This window comes from Chrysemys picta, chromosome 8, assembly GCF_011386835.1.
Source record: "Chrysemys picta bellii isolate R12L10 chromosome 8, ASM1138683v2, whole genome shotgun sequence".
In the NCBI taxonomy this organism is placed as follows: Eukaryota; Metazoa; Chordata; order Testudines; family Emydidae; genus Chrysemys; species Chrysemys picta.
Window position 1 is genome coordinate 15,441,338 of NC_088798.1, and position 19,343 is coordinate 15,460,680.

Here is a 19,343-nt window from a genome sequence, read left to right on the forward strand (position 1 = left end):
GAGACCAGGCAAACAACTTAATTCATAAGAAAGCAGGCTGGATTTAAACTACTCTCTTGGAACTGATGTTTGGCTGTAGATGTAGTCTTCATTTTTTATTTTTAGGGGGGGGTATTTGTTCCTTCTATATCTGACAGGCATGATTACATTCTTTCTTTCTTCATGCTGTAACAGTAAGTGGTGGTTTAGTTCATATTATGCCAACTTAAACTTTCTCTTCCTGTTAAAAATGAAATCCGGGAGCTTTTTATACTTCTCATTTTCATATTTAGTAGACAGTGAAAGTTTAAATCAACACTCTTAGCAAAACCTTGCCTACGGCAATTGCCACAGTAGCATTTGAACTCTAAACGATATAAGGAAGGAATAGAGTGTGAGAGAATAGCGGGGAAAGTGTTTCTGGAGAAATACGCCTCTTTGAGGAAAAAAGATAACTGAGTGGAGGCATTTATCTCTTGCTGCAACCTTACTCCTTCCTGCCTCAACCCCTTTGTGTGGTTTTGTTCCCCTTTCATTGTCATGTCAGAAATGAGACCCAGTCCTGCAATTGCTGCTCCTACGCAGAGCCCTTAGAATTCAATGGGACTCCATGTGGATGCAACAGTCAGCTTATCCGCTATCAGTTGTTCCCTTGGGACCTTAATTTATTGTAAGCCCTTTGAGACAGGAACAGTTGTCGTAATGTGAGGTATCTAGCACATTTCTGGGTGCTGTGAAATAAATAAATTAGAACATAAGAACGACCATATTGGGTCAGACCAAAGGTCCCTCTAGCCCAGTATCCTGTCTTCTGACAGTGGCCAGTGCCAGGTGCCCCAGATGGAATGAACAGAACAGGTAATCATCAAGTGATACATCCCCTGTCGCCCATTCCCAGCTTCTGGCAAAATTATCTTTCTGGGCATTTCTAAAGCAGCTATCACCATCATATGTAAAAGCCACACATAGCATTCAAGGACCATGCTCACAAGAGGACAACATTACATGAGTATTCATTTCAAGTTATTGTCAGCTATCTGAGACCTTCACCTGAGTGGGGAAGTAGACTCGTCACTTCTTGAAATCAAAGGTATTTAGGTACTTAAGCCTTGCTTGGGGCATGATGAAGATCCTAGATGCTGAACAGCTGCCTTTGAAAACTGACCCTTGGTTAACCATGTGTTTCAGTTAAATAGGATTGTGATGTAATAGCTTACATGTCTGCACACTATTGTAATAGAAGAAGGGAGTAACAAGCTAAAATGAATTCCCTCCCTCGCCCCTCACTCCCATCTTTCCTCTGTTCATTTTGGTGTATTGATAGTGTTTAAATATCTGTCTCTAAAACATTGTCCTATTTTTTGTTTTGTTTTTGTTTTTTCATACAGTGGTAATAAAAAGACTGGCTTCCAAAAGTTCCAGATCAGAGGCTTTCTACTGACCATCTGTCCTCTTCCTCCTCTTGTCTGATGCTTCCCCTTTCTGGTAATGCTTCCTCATCATCTTCACCTTCTTGCTTTGCTTGAGCCTACGCTTTCAACATAGGGACGTCTGTTTTGTGAGCGCCAGAAAATAATTGGAAGTCTTTTCGTGGGAAATGAGGTTGTGCAGACATCAGAAGCTTAGGTGAAGAATTCAAAAGCTTCTTTCAATAGCTGATTAAGTTTCATTTCTTTTGGATTTGAAAAAAAAGGGTAATTAAATAATACTTCAAAGGAGAGCTGCTCTCACCTGCATTATTAATAAAGAAGCAGTAACAAAAAGCTATCGGTTTAGTAATAATCCATAATTAATATGTGATAAATTATACATGCACCCCTAAATAGAGACTTGCATTACCCAATATCCAGCCAAGTCACATAACCTATGATTTCAACAAATATAACACTAGTCAAATATATTGATGCCATTTGTTGACCCATAATGTTTAGAGAGAACATTGATGATGATGATGTACTATAAGATGCCAGGAAACTGTGTTAAAATGCTGTGAAAATGTATCTTCGTTATTTGCAGGTGAAAGGATGGGGACAGGAAGCTGAATTCATGTCTGAATGGGCTACACTTATTTACTAAACCATCTACACATGGCTAACTCACCTATGTCTAAGTAATGCTCCATCCTTAAAGAGATGGTTATGCTGCACTATTTAACCCAAATCCGGTTAACCAAAGCTCCGTTGTTTCCCTCAGGGTTTGGATAGATCCTGTGCATGCCTATTAAATAAATGACAGGCAGTACTTTCGTTTTTTCTGTTCTTCTTTTGCCAGGAATGTAGGCACCATACATGTAAATTAGCTGTCTTTTAATCTTAGCCATCACTCCTAAGGTATGCACTCACAAACTATAGACTTACTTTATTTTTCAGTTTAATGGATCAATGTCTGGTGTCCCTATAGGTCATCTGACTTTGCCAACATCCACGACTACCTCACCACCCCTATGTGTGTCTGCCTTTGGCAGTTATATGGCCCCCATTACTGTAGGAGCTGAGCTGAGATGTAATCCAGCCAGAGACCTGGCCCATAGTGGAGAATGGAAGCATGAGACACCCCAAACTACAACTTCCATAAGGTTGTAGGGGCAGCTCAGGCAGACCAGATTCATGTTGAATTGGCCCAAAACAAAACGTTTTGATCTGATTTGATAAATTAATTTGAATCACTCCCATCTGAAACATATTATTTCATTTTAGTTTTCCTGCTGGACAGTTGAAAAGTTTTAAAAAATTAGAATCTTCCCAAAGAAAACTTGGATTTTGCAGAAACTGCATTTTCCATTTAAAAAAATTGGAAGGGAAAATTCCTAACCAGCTCTCGATAGATGTCCACTCATTATTAACATTATGGTAAAAGACATTAGTTTTAAATGTCAGCATAGGCTAACTAAAGGACCCTTCACTTCTAAATAAGCATGAAAATTAGGTGGTATTCTCTGGCATTCTCCATTACTCCAGACTACGATGAAATTTAGCTCTTTTAAGTTTTCAGGTGTAAAGTTAATAGAGAAAGGAAACTTTTCCTTTTGGTTTTTTACACTTGTATTTTTTTCACAGTTATGCAGCCAAATACAATTAAACACAAAATGCAACTAAGTTCTGTGTGACAGGTTAAAAGCTGCTCTTAACTGAGTGAATGTGTAAGAGCTGAGTCAGCTGAGGTCCCCTGCTGTGCTTTCCTTTTGTTATTTGTAAAAAGACTGGTAAGCACTAAAAAGTCTGTTTCTGTTAAATATGAGTAAGATTCCGCACTGTACATTTTGCTTACTAAAGTGGACTGAAGACATATTGTTGTCTGCTTCGTGTATTGCGTCTGGTAAATAAGTGGTTGCTGTGGCAACTGCCTCGAAAGGTGGTGGGTCATTGGTACCACATAAATTCTTTAAACAAAACTAGATCGTAGCAAATTCCAGAGTTAGTCTTCAAGGAAGGATAAAAGAGGAGGAAAGGCTTCAAACGGCTTTTTCCTTTTGTAAACTTGCTGCTCTACAGGAGGGGAAAAAGCCCTACTAAAAATGAGCTATATTGTTCAAAATAAAAATGTGACTCAAGGCACTGCATTGAGAAGGGCTCTGTGTGTCTTAGTAGAACAGTTGTATGAATGCGAAAGAGAAAGTTCTTTGCCTTCAAATAATTATGGGTCTGTTGTGTTAGGCTTAGTTCTACAAGAGGCAGATGATTTGCACAAGTGGTTACTTTAAACCAAAGACTGTATACAGTCTCTTTGAAAAGACTGAAAGAGGACACAGTACTCTCACTGCCTGCCTCTGTTTGCAGAGTTCTCATCTCCCTCTCCTCCACTCTGACAATTTGCTTCCTTCCCTCACTGAAAGGTGTTACCTATTGTTGGATTAGAAGTATGTGGTTGTTTAGCACTTTTACTCTTGCTGTGATACTTCTTTGCTTCCTAAGCCATTGTGTACCTTGCTGTATTGCTCTTGTAGGAGTCAACATCATTCCTCCCTGTGGCTAGTGTCTTTATTTCAATGGCAAGCCCACACCTATCGCCTGTGCTTTACGCACAGTTGCCACCTTTTAAAAACCAGTATTTTCAGCAGTTAACCCATCCTGTTAGTGTTTGAGATACCTCCTTACGCCTTTTGCTTAGAATGGGAGATAAGCATGGTAACTGGGTGGTATCTGTTGGTAAATGTTTACTTAACTGTGACCATTGTGTTCCTGTTCCTTGTGTGTTTTACTTCACCATTATGGATCCTTGCCATTCCAAATTCTATGTACTTTGATGCTGAGCTGACTTTTCTAACTTCTCAGTTATTGTAAGCATATGGGTCACCATTCCTTCCTACTTCCCTGCACATTGGTGGGTAGAATCAAGGCTCTGCCCATTCCACACCCACTTACAGGTGTGTGGGTGGGAGAGCAAATTCCACTCTGAGGGATAAAGTCCTGGACACCTGGAGCCTGTTTCCCTTGCACGCAGACTCGCTATGCAGACAGGGCTCTGTGGGTTTGGCTCACGATGCTTCACTGATCTCTAAGGCCTAGGGGTTGAGGTGGAGGGGAAAATACAGCATTCCCTCATTACCACACCCACGGCCTGTCACCCCGGTGACCAGGGGGATGCTTTCTTTCTCGGCCCATTATCCTTGCTGTTCTGGAGGAAGCGGCTCCCCTCTCTCATTTTCTCTCCAGTCTCTTTCATTTCATCCTTGCCTCTGCCTTCTTGCTGCTGGGTGGGAAAGAGGATTTCTCTCTTCTCTTAACTGCTGGATGAGGAAAAGGAGACTCTCCTCTCCTGGCTGATGGAGAGGAAGAAAATTGTTGCCTCACTTATCTGTCTCGTAGTTGGTAGGAGGAAAGGGGTCTCCATTCATCTTATTCCTGTAGCCCCAGAGCACTCCGTTCTTTCTCTTCCCCAACGGGGGTTTGGCATGTGTTTCTGAATGGCTTCTTATTGCCTTTCCCCCCAGGAGTGGGAGGCAGCGGGAGCTGCACCGATGGATCCATTTGCTCAGCGTTGTAGAGTGGGATTGCCTCTCAAGTTGGTCTGTCACTTGTTCTCCCTAGGTCATGCCAAGGGCTATGCCTAAAATCAGGCTCCAGTAGAACTGGCAATGCGGGAATGATATGAGCAGATCTCTCATGCTGTCAGGAAGTGGCTTCAGTTAGGGAAGAATTATTCTTGCTCACTCTGACTTCTTCTAAAACCACCTGGGCGTGCTGTGTGTTTAGTGCCTTTTTCTAAAACACAAAATGACTGTATCTGAAATTCACAACAAACCCACCTCCACACACTCCACTCCAAAGGGGAAAACCATAATGTCGACTATTCTAATGAGCTTTCTGTTTCAAAGAAATCCATATGGTCATTTTCTACTGCTTAAATCAGGAAAGAGGATTATCTGTATCTCTAAAATTGTTCCCTAAAAGCTCATTAGTCATAGATACAGTAATTGAATAACTGGTAAGAAAAGGTATTGTCTAATAGAGTCCATTCTAAAGATCAGGGCTACTAACCACTTAATAATTACATGTTACAATACTTGACCATTCAGACTGAACAAACAAATCTGCTGTGGGAGTGAGTGGTGAAAGATTTTCCATCAGAATAATTTCATCCGACACTGGATGTACAAAATGAGCTAGCTGTGCACATTAAGGAGGTGCAGCTGATTCTGAAGCAAAAGCTCTGGTTGTAGCTGCATGAACTTCCTTGAACCTCCTCCTAGCTGCAAGATCGCTCTAGTCTTGCTCTCCTATGTCTTCACTTTTTTCACTGTTCTGAAATAGAAACCTCTTGCTTCTAACCTTATTAAAAGAAGTGAACATGTGATATACTTGGAAAGTCGAGCATGATTTTTCTGAGCCTATAAGCAATAAAACATCGGCACTTGTCCTCTAGGAATTGGAGGAGACCAGCAATTCATTTCACATAAGCCACCAAGAGGCGGAAATGGTCACTTTTGGTTACTAGTATCATGAGTTGAATGAGCTAGTTGGAAAGCTTTGAGTAATCCATACGTGTGGATTTTAAATTCTCAGTATGATCTGCAGACTAACTCAAGCATGAAACTTTGAAGGGGAGAGCATGGGGACCTATGTCGCTGAGTGTTTCACAGCCTGGCTGATGATTTAACACCCAGAAGCTATGTGTTTGGGGGCAGGGTAAGCCTGTTTAATCTCAAAATACATTACACATTTGATTTGTAGGTGATTTCTGATAAGGCAATTGGATACCATGTCCAAAAAAAAAAAAAAGAATGAAAGGTAGCAGCAAGGCCAGATGTCTTTCATGACTGCAACATACTAAGATTTGAAGGCCCTCCACAAAGTGAATATGAGTCAACAATGTGATGCAATTGTGAAAAACACTAATTGCACTGGAGTGTATTAACAGGCTCTTGTATGTATGACGCAGGAGATAATTGTCCCACTCTACTTGGCAATGGTGAGGCCACAGCTAGATTACTGTGCCCAGTTCTGGACACCGCACTTTAGGAAAGATGTGGACAAATTTGAGAGAGTCCGGAGAAGTGCAACAAGAATGGTAAAATGGTTAGAAAACCTGACTTCTGAGGAAAAATTTAAAAAAAACAGGCATGTTTAGTCTTGAGGAATGCATTACTCTCATGAAAACCCACTGAGAAAATAGAACTATCTTTTATTTTAAACAGAAATTGTGCCAATTGTGCTCAGAAGATTTGTTGAACTAAGCAAGTTTTAAAGATAAGCCCTGTTGAATGAATTTGGAGTTTCTGAGGTAGAGCCAAGGCATTGGCAAGGAAGTGTGTGGAAGCTCCCACTGTGACTTTGTGTGCCTCATCCATCTAACCTGTGGATGAATAAAGAGGTGTGGATTCCAGGAGCTGTCAGTCCTGTCTTACTGCTTTGTATCTAGCTATACTCCAGCACCACCCCAGGGAAAGACCTTTTATACGGAGATGGGCCTGAATCAAACCCCCGATCCTGAAACACCTGAACTCCGAAGTGTCCGGACCTGGATCCCATCTTCATAGCTTGGGCCTATCCCTATCTTTATCATAGTTCAGGAATTGGCAACCTTTGGCACGCAGCTCCCCAGGGTAAGCACTCTGGCAGGCCGGGCCAGTTTGTTTACCTGCTGCGTCCGCAGGTTCGGCCAATCACGGCTCCCAATGGCCGCGGTTCACCATTCCAGGCCAATGGGGGCGTTGGGAAGTGGTGGCCAGCGCATCCCTCGGCCCGCGCTGCTTTCCGCAGCCCCCATTGGCGTGGGACGGCAAACTGCGCCCAGTGGGAGCCGCGATCGGCCGAACCTGCGGACGCAGCAGGTAAACAAAACGGCCTGGCCTGCCGGTAAACAAACCGGCCCGGCCTGCCAGGGTGCTTACCCTGGTGAGCCGCGTGCCAAAGGTTGCCGATCCCTGTCATAGTTGATTAGTTGTTAAAATAATCTTTCCTTTTGGGAAAAAAACAGTTAAAAGCTCAGATTCCCTCCAGTGTGGTGGCACAGAATGTGGCAGAAAGGCCCTTTTGCAGAATTCCAGACAGATTGGGGAGGGTAGTTTTTGGTGGTTCAATGTACCCTCTGCTGCAACTAGCCAACACAGACTCAGAAGTGGGTGGTCCTAGCCAGGGAGGAAATGAAAGTAGAGTGGCAGGATTTCACTGATTTAATGGTTCTCCTGAACAGCCTCTGCTGGCTACCACAGAGGCGCTAATGGACATTAAAGGCACCACTTGCCTAGTGGAACCCCTGAAGGAGAGTGGAGATGGAAACGCCTCTGGGCCAAGCTGATGCAGGATGTACAGTTTTCACTTATTTGCATCAGCACAAGTGAATCTGCCCCAAGGTATCTAATTTCTAAAATACCTTTATTTCTGCAGATATGAAGTCAGTGGCTACAATGTAAAGTACGAGCCTGGTTGTCTGTTTACATACCTAGTAAAAAGATCACACCATGTTACATGGAAATTTTATAGGTTATAGTAAAAGCTGTTCTACATCGCTATACTGGGCATTGAATAGTTATCAGTTTTTAAACTCTTATGAGCAGCATGATACAGCACAGTTGTGTTTAATATACATACAGTGCAATTGGTATTTGGTAAGTAAATGGAGTTTTTAATGCACTTTTTTGATGGATAATACATTAAACAGCAGTGGGGAAAAGCACTTTTTCAGGAAAATGCATGTTTGCTTTTCTGTTTATCAAACTGATGGGCGTTTGCTTTTACTTGTGTCTGCTCAGGAAACCAAGTCCTGTCTCCTGGAGCTTCTGTTGGAAATGGCCTAACGCCAGAGGCTGCAAAAGACCTCGGTCTTGCTGAAGGGACTGCAGTAGCAGCATCTCTCATTGATGCACATGCTGGAGGACTAGGTATTCTTACATATTTACTGTTCTCGGAAACAGGGATATTATTGAAATTAAATTTTATGTGAAATACCCTTTTCCCAGAGCCCCATTTTCTGCAAACACTGGTAACTAAGCAGCACGTTGCCCATCTGATGAAAGACCAATTCTTATCAAGTAGCACACTTAAAAAAAATCTTTATAAATTATTTACAAAAAAAAGCTGCGTGTAAACATCACTAAAATCAATTTGAAATTTTCAAAAGTGTCCACCAATGTTTGTTGCCTCCATTTTCAGGTTCTCAATTTGAGACACAAAGGACCTAGTTCCCAGGGGCTGACAGTCTGGCGCTCCCAATGAGCTTCCCATTTCTCAACACATTAGGAAAACCCCACCCCAAGTACAAAATAAAGCGCTCAACCAAAAATCGTGGGCCTGATGCAGGAATCCCTCAGGGAAGTTCTCTGGCCTGTGTTATGTAGAGTTCAGACTAGATGGCCATAAGGTTCCTTCTGGCCTTAAAATCTATGAAACTTCATTGAAATTTTTCAAAACATTTCACTCATATTTCCCTAATTTAACAAAAATTTTTAAGCTCAAAAGTTGTAAAATTTCAGAGGAAAAACATTTAACTGCAAATATTTCACTCAGCTCTATGATAGTATTACTAGATAGTATTCACTCAGCTGTATAGTATTATAATGTCCATTTCATAGACCTGAGGTAAAGAGTCTTAAATCATTTGTTCAATGTCATATGGATCCAGATTGTTCCCTGCAGCAAAATGGCCCTCTCTGACTAGCTTGCTTCTGCTACCTGTACCATTGCTCACAGGTAGTGAGGGGGTAGCAGGAGCAGGCTTCACAGAGCTGTTACATCCACCACATTCCACTACGGGTGAATGGGAAGGAATGGGGAAGAGACCATACAGAGTCAGACCAAAGGTCCATCTAGCCCAATATCCTGTCTTCCGAGGATGGCCAATGCCAGGTGCCCCAGACGGAATGAACAGAACAGGTCATCATCAAGTGATCCATCCCCTGTGGCCCATTCCCAGCTTCTAGCAAACAAAGGGCTATCTCCGTCATCTGTAAATGCTGAGAAATTGAGACTAGAATTATTGTGAGTACGGTTCATACTGTACCACCTCTGACTACCGTACAGGGATGAGGCCCCTTTGTGCTACGTCCTGTACAGACAAATAACAAAGCAGACAGAGTCTGCCCCAGCCAATTGACAGTTTAGGTGTCAATAGGACACAAGAGACAGATGAAAGGAGGGGTGGGGGGGATAACTTGTGAGGATTAGGTGTTAATGAGATTAACAGAGTTTAGGATAAAAACAGTAGTCTAAAAAACAAAGGAAACTGGGTCTGTTTATAGGTATCCTGTATAAAGCATAAATAAGGAAGATGATAGAACAAGCTGTTTTGGTGCTAAAATAGTTAAAAGGTTCAAGGTTTTACCAGTACATTTAAAGAAGGCTTTTATTTTGAGACTCCATGGAGCTGTTGGATGTGCATTCTCGTACTTCATTGGCTGAGGCCTTGGCTACACTTGCAGCTGTACAGCGCTGTGAGGTAAACCTGTCTTCATACAGCTGAGCAGGGAAAAGCGCTGCCCGTCTGTCCACACTGACTGCTGCCAGCGCAGTGGTGTGGCCACACTTGCAACATTTGCAGCTGTGTTGGGAGTGGTGCATTATGGGCAGCTATCCCAGCATTCATGTGGCTGCAACGTGCTTTTCAAAATGGGGGAGGGGGGGTGGGGTGGGAGAGAGAGTGACAGGGAGTGTGGGGGGAGAGAGAGTGTTTTTTGGAGCATGTCAGCTCTCTATTTTGCAGGTTCCGAACTCCCAGCCCCCTGCTCATTCATTTACTCACTCAAATCAAGCTGCAAACTGTTTGCTTTTCTCTGTGGTACAAGCTTTGAAACCTGCACTTCCGCATTCCTGCAGCCAGTCACAACAGTGGAGAGGATTGGCCACTTGACAAGGTGATTAGTACAGCGCTGCAAGCGTTTACACTCACACCCATGAGTCGTAGCCACTCCGCTGCAGCTGTTATTCCTCTCGGAGATGTGGAGTACCTGCAGCAGTGTACCCAGGGAGATACAGCGCTGTAAGTGCCCTGCCAGTGTGGACAGGGAATGAGTTACAGCGCTGGGGGAGGCTTTACAGCGCTGTAACTTGCAAGTGTAGCCAAGGCCTGAGTTTAGGTTGACTTAAAAATGGTTTAGCCCCATAACTCCCCTGTGTTTAAATAATGGAATGGAGACCTTTGTACATTTCCTTTCTACTAGCCCAATGTGGGACGTAGCACAAAAACTGCTTGTTATATTAGGATTATGGGTGTAATTAATTTAAAATAACAAGGAGTCCTTGTACTCCTCGTTGTTTTTACTGATAGAGACTAACACGGCTACTCCTCCGAAACCTGTCATTTAAAATAGCAGACAAAAGGTTAGAATTAGAATGGGTTGAAAACTAGAATTTCCATCCTGTGGGAAATTCCAAGATTTCAATATCTGGTTTTGTCAAAAGTCAAGACAAAGAGTTTAAAATCGACTTTTTTGGAAAAACAAAAAATGTTCTGAAATATTTTGTTTTAATGTCATCAAAATTAATGTTTTGATCAGGTTGAAATATTGTTTCAATGCTAATTTTTATAGTATTTTTAGTTTATAATATGTTGAAACAAACCATTTTGACCTTATCAAAACAAATCTATAATTTCCTGTTGAAAATTTTGATGAAATCAAGATGTTCTCGCAAAAAAATTAAATTTCGCTGAATCAACATTTTTCCAGCAGACAGCTGTTCTGTCAGAAAAATTTTGACCAGTTCTAGTTGGAATAAGGTTAGCCAAAAAAGCACCAGCTTTCTCTAGTACTGTATTGTGATACTTTCTACAATTGCTTATTCTTCCACTGATTGTGGGTCACAGCTTTTTAACGTTTGATGGGCTAAAAGCATAGGCGCCAACTTTCTCTGGCACTGGTGGGTGCCCGCGCCCCAACTCCACCCTTTCCTGCCCCTGGCCCTGCCTCATTCCAACCCAATCCCCAAAGTCCCCGCCCTAATTCCGCCCCCTCCCTGCCCCTAGTGGATCCCTTCCCCATATCCCCACCCCAGCCCCGCCTCTTTCCCCAGTGCGCTGCGTTCCCCCGGAGGCAGAGGTAAGCTGGAGTGGGGGGGGAGTGGGCGGGGTGGGGAACATCTGTCTCTCATACCTGCTTTTGATGGGATCAGGTACTTTTGTCTCCCCCCTACCCCCCTTAAAGTAAATCTAAATAGATCTAATAATTTGTTTTGTTGTTCCACACAAGGTGCAAGAGGGAATGAAAGAGGGCAACAGGGGAGGCGTCAAGAGAAACAAACAAAACATATAAATCCATGAATTACAAAAGAGCAGAGAATAAGATGGAGTTGGGAGGAAGCAAATGAACCAAATAAAATAAAACCAATAAGATTGGGAGGTGGCAAGTGCCTTATAAATAGCATAGATAGATAAGGGAAATTAAAATCAACCCAGGCCATTAAGATAGTAAATGAGCGCAAAGGATCTCCTCCTTCAGTGGATATGCTATAAACTTTATTGACAAGTAAGGTGTGTGTTACCTACATTGCCAAATAACTGTTGGTGCAAATAGCATCCACAGTTTGTACCCACAAAAGATGGAATCTAGCTATTAGAAGTCTGATGTGGTGTTAGTCATTCCTTATCCGACTTTCAGTTGAGCACTCCTGAACTTTGAGAGTATGTGAAATCTAGATTCAGTCTGAAGGCTTTTGGTTTTCACCAGTCTTTAGCTTTGAATTTGAAAACAAACTTAAAAACCTAGCCCAGATTTGCCAGAAGGCTTATCAACCTTTTGAGCAAATCTGGAATGATCGCTGTTTACACATCAGAGGTGTCTAAATCTCTTCAGTTTTGCATGGTTTTGATGTGAAACGCATCAGAAAGAAAAGGGCATAAGTTGGCACACTCCCTTGCGAAATGAGACCACCGAGCTTCACAAAGCTCCACTCTGCTCTTGCAAGGAAAGTGCAGGATGCTTAATTCTGAGCTTGTATCTTAGTGAAAGTATTGGTAGAAATTATTTTCAGACGTCTTTTAAAATGAAATGCATTTGAAATTTTGAAGCCCGCATACTTTTTTGTACTGATTTGGGGGAAGGCGTATTTTATTTTGCTTTTGAAAGTTTTTCATTTCACCTTTAATGAACGTCATCCACATGCCATTTACTATGTACTACCTACCTGTCCAACAATAGGTCAGAGTCAGACCTCATGCAGACTTCAGTAGAACTACTTGAGGGATGAATTTGTCCACTATGCTTTAATTACCATTTTCTTTCCAGCTGGTTTTATCACTAATAGTTTTTAGCCTTAGAGCTCCAGCAAAAACTGGTTGTTGAAATACATTTGTGACCTTTGGAAGTAGGAAAAAGGAAGACAGCAACATCTGATAATAGGGCAAAAATTGTTCTCTGAGAACTGTATGGCACAAGATTTCAAGTTTTTGTGCTTCTCTACATGCATAGAGTTTATAGTGGGAGCTTCAAGCATGTAGGGAAAACAAAGATCTCTGTGTCTTGCTCCACCTTGTCATTCTGAAAGGACAGTTTTGCTCTTCAAACTTTGGATTTACCAGCGTTTACAAAAATGCCTCTGTGATGCAGAGCTTTCATACTTCCTGTGTCCAACTGCCAGTAAAGCAATTGGGTCTGGTGGACTATGTCAAGGGAGGCATGAGCATGCACAATGCTTCCTTGATGTCCCAGTGGCTTAACTGTTGAGGAAAAACTGATCTATGCAGCCCGAAGAGCATTGTTCTTGGCCGACAGCTACAATTTGGTGCTTTTTCATAGAGTTGAACTGAGGCCCATCTGTCTGGAGATATTGCCATCCCCTTTGTGAAATGGGTGAGTGGTGGAGCTTAAAGAAGAGCATCTCAGTGACTCCTACCTGTCAGGAGACTGGTCATAGGCAGTCATGCCTAGTAGTTGGAGTAGGCGTCAGGTCTAGTGGTCAAAGCAGAAGGTCAGAACCAAAGTCAGAGCCAAGAATCAAAACAGAGTCAGATCCAGAAATTGGAGCCAAGAGTCAGAACCAGATTACCTGGAATATGGATAGGCAGGAGCAGGGCTGGTTCCAAGTAGGGGCAAGGTTGTAACAGGACTAGAACAATGCAGGGTGTGGGGCATGATCTAAACTGGAATAAGGCTGGGTACAGGGCAGGGTCAAGGCTGGAGCAGGGCTTGGAGTGAGACAAGCACATGGAGGCAGAGAAACCACAGCTGCATGCATTGAGTAGCCACAAAGCCTCTGCAGCTGCTTAAGAGCAAGCCTCCTCTCTGCCTTATCCAATCAGGTGGTTCTGCTATGGTCCAGCTACTCTCATTGGCTGCTTGGTGCCTGGGCAGGTGCAGCTGGAGGGCCTCATTCCTGACACTACCCTATAGAAACTGGTTTTCCTTTCTTGTTTTTACTAAAACAAAGCCACCTGATCCTTTTCTCTATTTCCCTCCTTGAGCTACAGCAGCCCTAGGGGTGGACTAATTCTTGCAGTCCGTGGAGCCCCAGTGGGAGGTAGATGCAGGGACCAGGATGAAAATAGGGATGGTGGGTGTGGAAGAGGAGCTATTCTAAGCTCCCCCATGGTTAGCTCCACACCTGTGAATTGGGTAACCATAGAAAGTTTCACCAACGTGGTTGCTTTGGTACTAGTTACTTAATCTTGGATCCTTGTAACCCAGGAAAAACGTTCTTTCAAACTGTATTACATTAATGCGCATTAGAGAACTTTTAGTTCACACACAGGCCAGTTAGTATGCAACATGTCGGTGCCCTTTAGAAATCACACTCCTAGTGTGCATTGCTGCTCCGCGTAGACAAGCCCTCATAGGCTGTGATCAAGTGATCCCTCTTTGTTAAGCTAAAAAGGAATTTAATCTCTATTAGGCATGTTTTCCAATCTTAATTATTCTTGTGGCTGTTCTCTGAACCCTCTCCAATTTAACAACATCCTTCTTGAACTGCGAATACCAGAACTGGACACAGTATTCCAGCAGCTCTTACATCAGTGCCAAATACAGAGGTAAAGTAACCTGTCTATTCCTACTTAAAGTTCCCCTGTTTATGCATCCAAGGCTCTCATTAGTCCCTTTGGCCACAACATCACACTGGGAGCTCATGTTCAACTGATTATCCACCATGACTCCTGAATCCCTTTCAGAGTCACTGCTTCCCAGGATAGAGTCCCCCCATCTTGTAAGTATGGCCTATATTCTTTGTTCCTAGATGTGGACATTTACTTTTAGCTGTATTAAAACAGATCTTGTTTGCTTGTGTCCAGCTGGCCAAGCGATCCAGATCAGTGACTTGTCCTTTTCATTATTTACCACTCCCCCAATTTTTTTGTCATCTGCAAACTGTATCAATGATGATTGTATGTTTTCTTCCACATCATCGATAGAAATGTTAAAGTAGCATAGAGCCAAGAACCGATCCATGCGGGACTCCTCTAGAAACACACCCACTCAATGATGATTCTCTGTTTTCAGTTACATTTTGAGACCAATCAGGTAGCCAGTTTTTAATCCATTTAATTTGAATCCGTTATGATCAGCTTGGAGTTCGATAGTTGGGTGGGGAAATTTCCTGTTACCTGAATTTCCTTTTTTGAGCTTTTCACATCCCACAAACATAAGGTATGGTTCCCTGGTCTTGGGTGATGGGGAGTCAAAACTGATCTTTTGTCCTGGCTGGGACACAGGACTGACACTTTCCCAGAATGATAGCGTCGAAACTTCTACAATACTCAATTTCCTGTTAATCATCATGCTGTAAACTAATATCAGTTGAAGGCATCATGTTGTGGAGGACTCTCCTGCCAAGCACTGCATCTGCAGGTCACACACGATGTGTCTCAGAGGTGTTCATGGAGACTTGGTTTTCAGAGTTACTGATCAGCCAGAGCATTCATGAACATCAGCCAGAGCTGCAAGTGTTTATCACCTCTGAAAATTAAGCTTCTTTGACTTAGGGCCAGAAGGATGGTTAGGCGCTAGCTTAGGAGTTGGGAAATGCAGGTTCTTCTTCAAGTGCTTGCTCATATCGATTCCAATTAGGTGTGCGTGCGCCGCGTGCACGATCGTCGGAGAATTTTCTACCCTAGCAACACCGGCGGGTCGGCTGTGGAGCCCCCTAGAGTGGCGCCTTCATGGCGCTGGATATATACCCCAGCCGACCCGGCGCCCCCTCAGTTCCTTCTTACCGCCCCTGACGGTCGTTGGAACTGTGGAGCGCAGCATAGCTGTTCTCCACTCTCCCTAGCTTATTCCGTTTATAGATAGTTATAGTTATAGTTCTAGTTGTATATAGTTAGATAGTTGTTTAAATTACTTTATTAACAGTTGTTGTATAGTTAAAGGGGATTAAGGGGGTTGTCTCCCCTTTTTTCCCCCGGCGTGTAGCCGGGCTCATGCCCAAGGCTCCCGGCTTTAAGCAGTGCGCGTCCTGCGCTAAGCCTATGCCCACAAGTGACCCGCACGACTCGTGTCTGAAGTGCCTGGGAGAGTCCCATCAAACAGATAAGTGTAAGATCTGTAAGGCCTTCAGACCGAGAACCAAGAAGGAGCGGGACTTTCGGCTTCGGCAACTCCTTATGGAGGCGGCACTTAGCCCGGACGCTCCATCAGCGCATCAAGCCCCAGCGCCAAGCGCCTCGGTGCGCAGTGCCCCGGCGGCACCGACTATCCCGACACCGCGAGTGGCGTCGGACAAGCCTCCACGGCACCGGACCCCTTCGGCACCGCACCCACCGCAAGTGCCTCGGCGCCGATCGTTATCGCCGGGACATAAAAAAATCCCGTAAGGCGCAGGAGACTGCCGTCCCTAAGACGCCGGCCCCCCCCGGTGCCGGGGGTAGAGCCGCGTCCGCCGACGGAGCACCAAAACCAGGTGCCTCCGGCACCGTCGACTCCGGCTCCGAGGCCGTTGAGTCCGGTGCAGACAGGATCACCACCACGACCAGCGTTGGCACCGTGCCTCCCGTCGACCCCAGAGACCTTCGCGACGGCGAGAGACTTGATTGCTCTCACAGAGCCGGCACTGCCCCAACCACCGGCACCGTCGGCACCGTTGGCCCCTCGTCCGGTGCAATCCAGGGGGAAACCTGCCTTGATGCGCCCTCCATCTCAAGGGCTGGAACCACGGCACCGATCCAGGTCCCGAAGCAGGTCCCCACGCCGCTCGCAGTCCCGGCGCCGAATATCACCTCGGCACCGGTCGTACTCACGGCTAAGATCATCGTTGCGGCACCGTTCTACGTCCCGGCACCGCTATGATCGTCGGTACCGTTCGACATCGAGACGTAGTTCTCGGCACCGTTACGAGCGACGCTCGATGTCGAGGGGCCGCTCTCGGCACCGGGCCTACTCGAGATCCCCATCCAGGTCCAGGTCCGACTCTCGGCACCGATGCGGTCATCGGCACCGATCACGATCTCGGCACCGCTCACCGGCACCGCATAGAGACAGAACGTCTCCAGACCGGCACCGTGCGGCACCGTATCCCCCGGAGATTATCTCGGCGCGGTCGGCACCACCATGGCCTTCGAGATCGGTGTCTCGCTCCTCCGATGGGGCATCGAGATCGGCATACCCCCCTCAGGGGCAGGCCGAGGAACAGGACATGGGCCACTGGCAGGAGATAGCAGAGGACCCTGCTCACGGTCCCTCTCACTGGTCATTCTGGACCCCGTGGGCGTACCACCAATCTCAAGGGGCTCCACCACCTTCAGCCTCTCGCTCGGGGCACTCTGAGAGAAGGGCCCCAGAGTCCACCATTTCTCGCCCTCCTCCAGGGGGCATGGAGGCTTCCGTGCCCACACCACCTGACGTCCTGGACCCAGGGGCAGGTGATGCTATGCTTCAGGAACCAGTGGACCAGGACCCACCCTTGGATCCCTTACCACCTGAGGCATCTTCCTCATCCTCCCCAGATGAGGCAGTGGCGGGCACGTCGTGCACAGGTCCACCCCCGATAGATCTTCGGGCGCACCAGGACCTATTACGTAGGGTGGCGCGTAATATGGACCTACAAGCGGAGGAGATAGTGGAGGTGCAGGACCCCATTGTAAACATCCTCTCGGCGGATGCCCCATCCAGAGTGGCGTTACCCCTGATCCGCACGATCCAGGCTAACGCCACTACGATATGGCAAACTCCTGCCTCTATCCCACCCACAGCCAGAGGGGTGGAAAGAAAGTACTTTGTCCCCTCAAAGGACTATGAGTACCTGTATACTCATCCCCAGCCATGTTCACTGGTGGTGTCATCAGTGAATGCAAGGGAGCGCCATGGTCAACAGGCCGCAGTGCCCAAATCGAAGGAAGCTAAGCGACTCGATTTGTTTGGCCGTAAGGTTTATTCAGCCGGAGGGTTACAACTCAGAGCGGCTAACCAGCAGGCGCTCCTGAGCCGTTATAGCTTTAATTCCTGGAACTCTATGGGGAAGTTCAAGGAATTGATCCCCCAAGACTCCAGGGAAGAGTTCGGGGCCTTAGTCGAGGAAGGTAAGAAGGTGGCTCGGACCTCCTTACAGGCCTCCTTGGATATAGCAGACTCGGCTGCAAGAACCCTGGCGTCAGGTATCGCTATGCGGAGGATCTCCTGGCTCCAAGTTTCGGGTTTGCCTCCGGAACTGCAGCAAACCCTGCAGGATTTGCCCTTTGAGGGACATGGGTTGTTCTCCGATAAGACGGACTCTCGTCTGCAGAGCCTCAAGGACTCCAGAACAATCATGCGCTCCCTGGGGATGCATGTTGCGGGTCCTCAGCGCAGACCATTTAGGCCCCAGCCTCAGCGTTTCTACCCCCCCCCACCTCGTCAGAGACAGGACTCTGCCAGGAGGCGGGGGCGAGGTGGTAGAAGAAGGTGGACCGGCCCTCAACCCGGTCAGAACCAGGGGCCACCAAGGCCACCCTCAGGCCCCAGGCAGAACTTTTGAAGGTGCGGTCGAGGACGGCGCCCCAGTCATCCCCCAGGATCCAGCCCCCTCCTTTCGGGATCGCCTCTCCCACTTCCACCGTGCTTGGTCCCTTATAACCTCGGACCGTTGGATCCTTCGCACGGTGGAGAGGGGATACGCTATCCAGTTTTCTTCACCCCCCCCCCTCCCAACCCCCCTCCCCGTCCCTCTTCAGGGACCCTTCTCACGAGCAACTTCTTATACAGGAGGTTTCTACGCTCCTATCTATGGGGGCCATAGAGGAGGTTCCATTAGAGTTAAGGGGCAGGGGATTTTATTCCCGATACTTCCTGATCCCCAAGTCCAAAGGGGGTCTGCGACCCATCTTAGACTTGCGCGGACTCAACAAATTCGTAGTAAAGTTGAAGTTCCGCATGGTCTCTTTGGGGGCCATTATCCCTTCCCTCGATCCTGGAGACTGGTTCACCGCCCTCAACATGAAAGACGCATACTTTCATATTGCAATTTACCCGCCTCACAGACGCTTCCTGCGATTCGTGGTAAGCAAGGTGCACTATCAATTTGCAGTCCTTCCCTTCGGCCTATCCTCGGCCCCAAGAGTGTTTACGAAATGTATGGCTGTCGTGGCAGCATACCTCCGCCGACAAGGGATACAGGTGTTCCCGTACCTAGACGACTGGTTGGTACGCGGTCGCACCAAAGAGCAAGTTCGAGCTCACGTCCACATAATAGTGCACACATTCAACGAGTTGGGCATCCTACTCAACAAGGACAAATCCACTCTAGAGCCTACCCAGAGAATAGAATTTATCGGCGCAGTCCTGGACTCCGGACGCGCACAAGCTGTCCTACCAGACAATCGCTTTCATACCATCACGTGCCTCATTCAAGGGCTCAGGGCCTTCCCAACTACCACGGTGAGGTCATGCCTTACCCTGCTGGGTCACATGGCTTCTTGCACGTACGTAACCAGGCATGCCAGACTTCGGCTTCGCCCACTCCAGACCTGGGTGTCATCGGTATACCGCCCACATCGGGACAGCCTGAACATGGTGGTCACGGTCCCGAACTCGG

General features: G+C 46.0%; 1 protein-coding gene across 1 annotated transcript in view; it reads left to right on the forward strand.

Moving 5' to 3' along the window:
• The window catches only part of FGGY (FGGY carbohydrate kinase domain containing), a 197,314-nt gene that overhangs the window by 83,950 nt on the left and 94,021 nt on the right, over positions 1 to 19,343 (forward strand). The window contains 1 exon segment of the mRNA XM_065553922.1: positions 8,171 to 8,299. Coding sequence (XP_065409994.1) covers positions 8,171 to 8,299 — 129 coding nt within the window.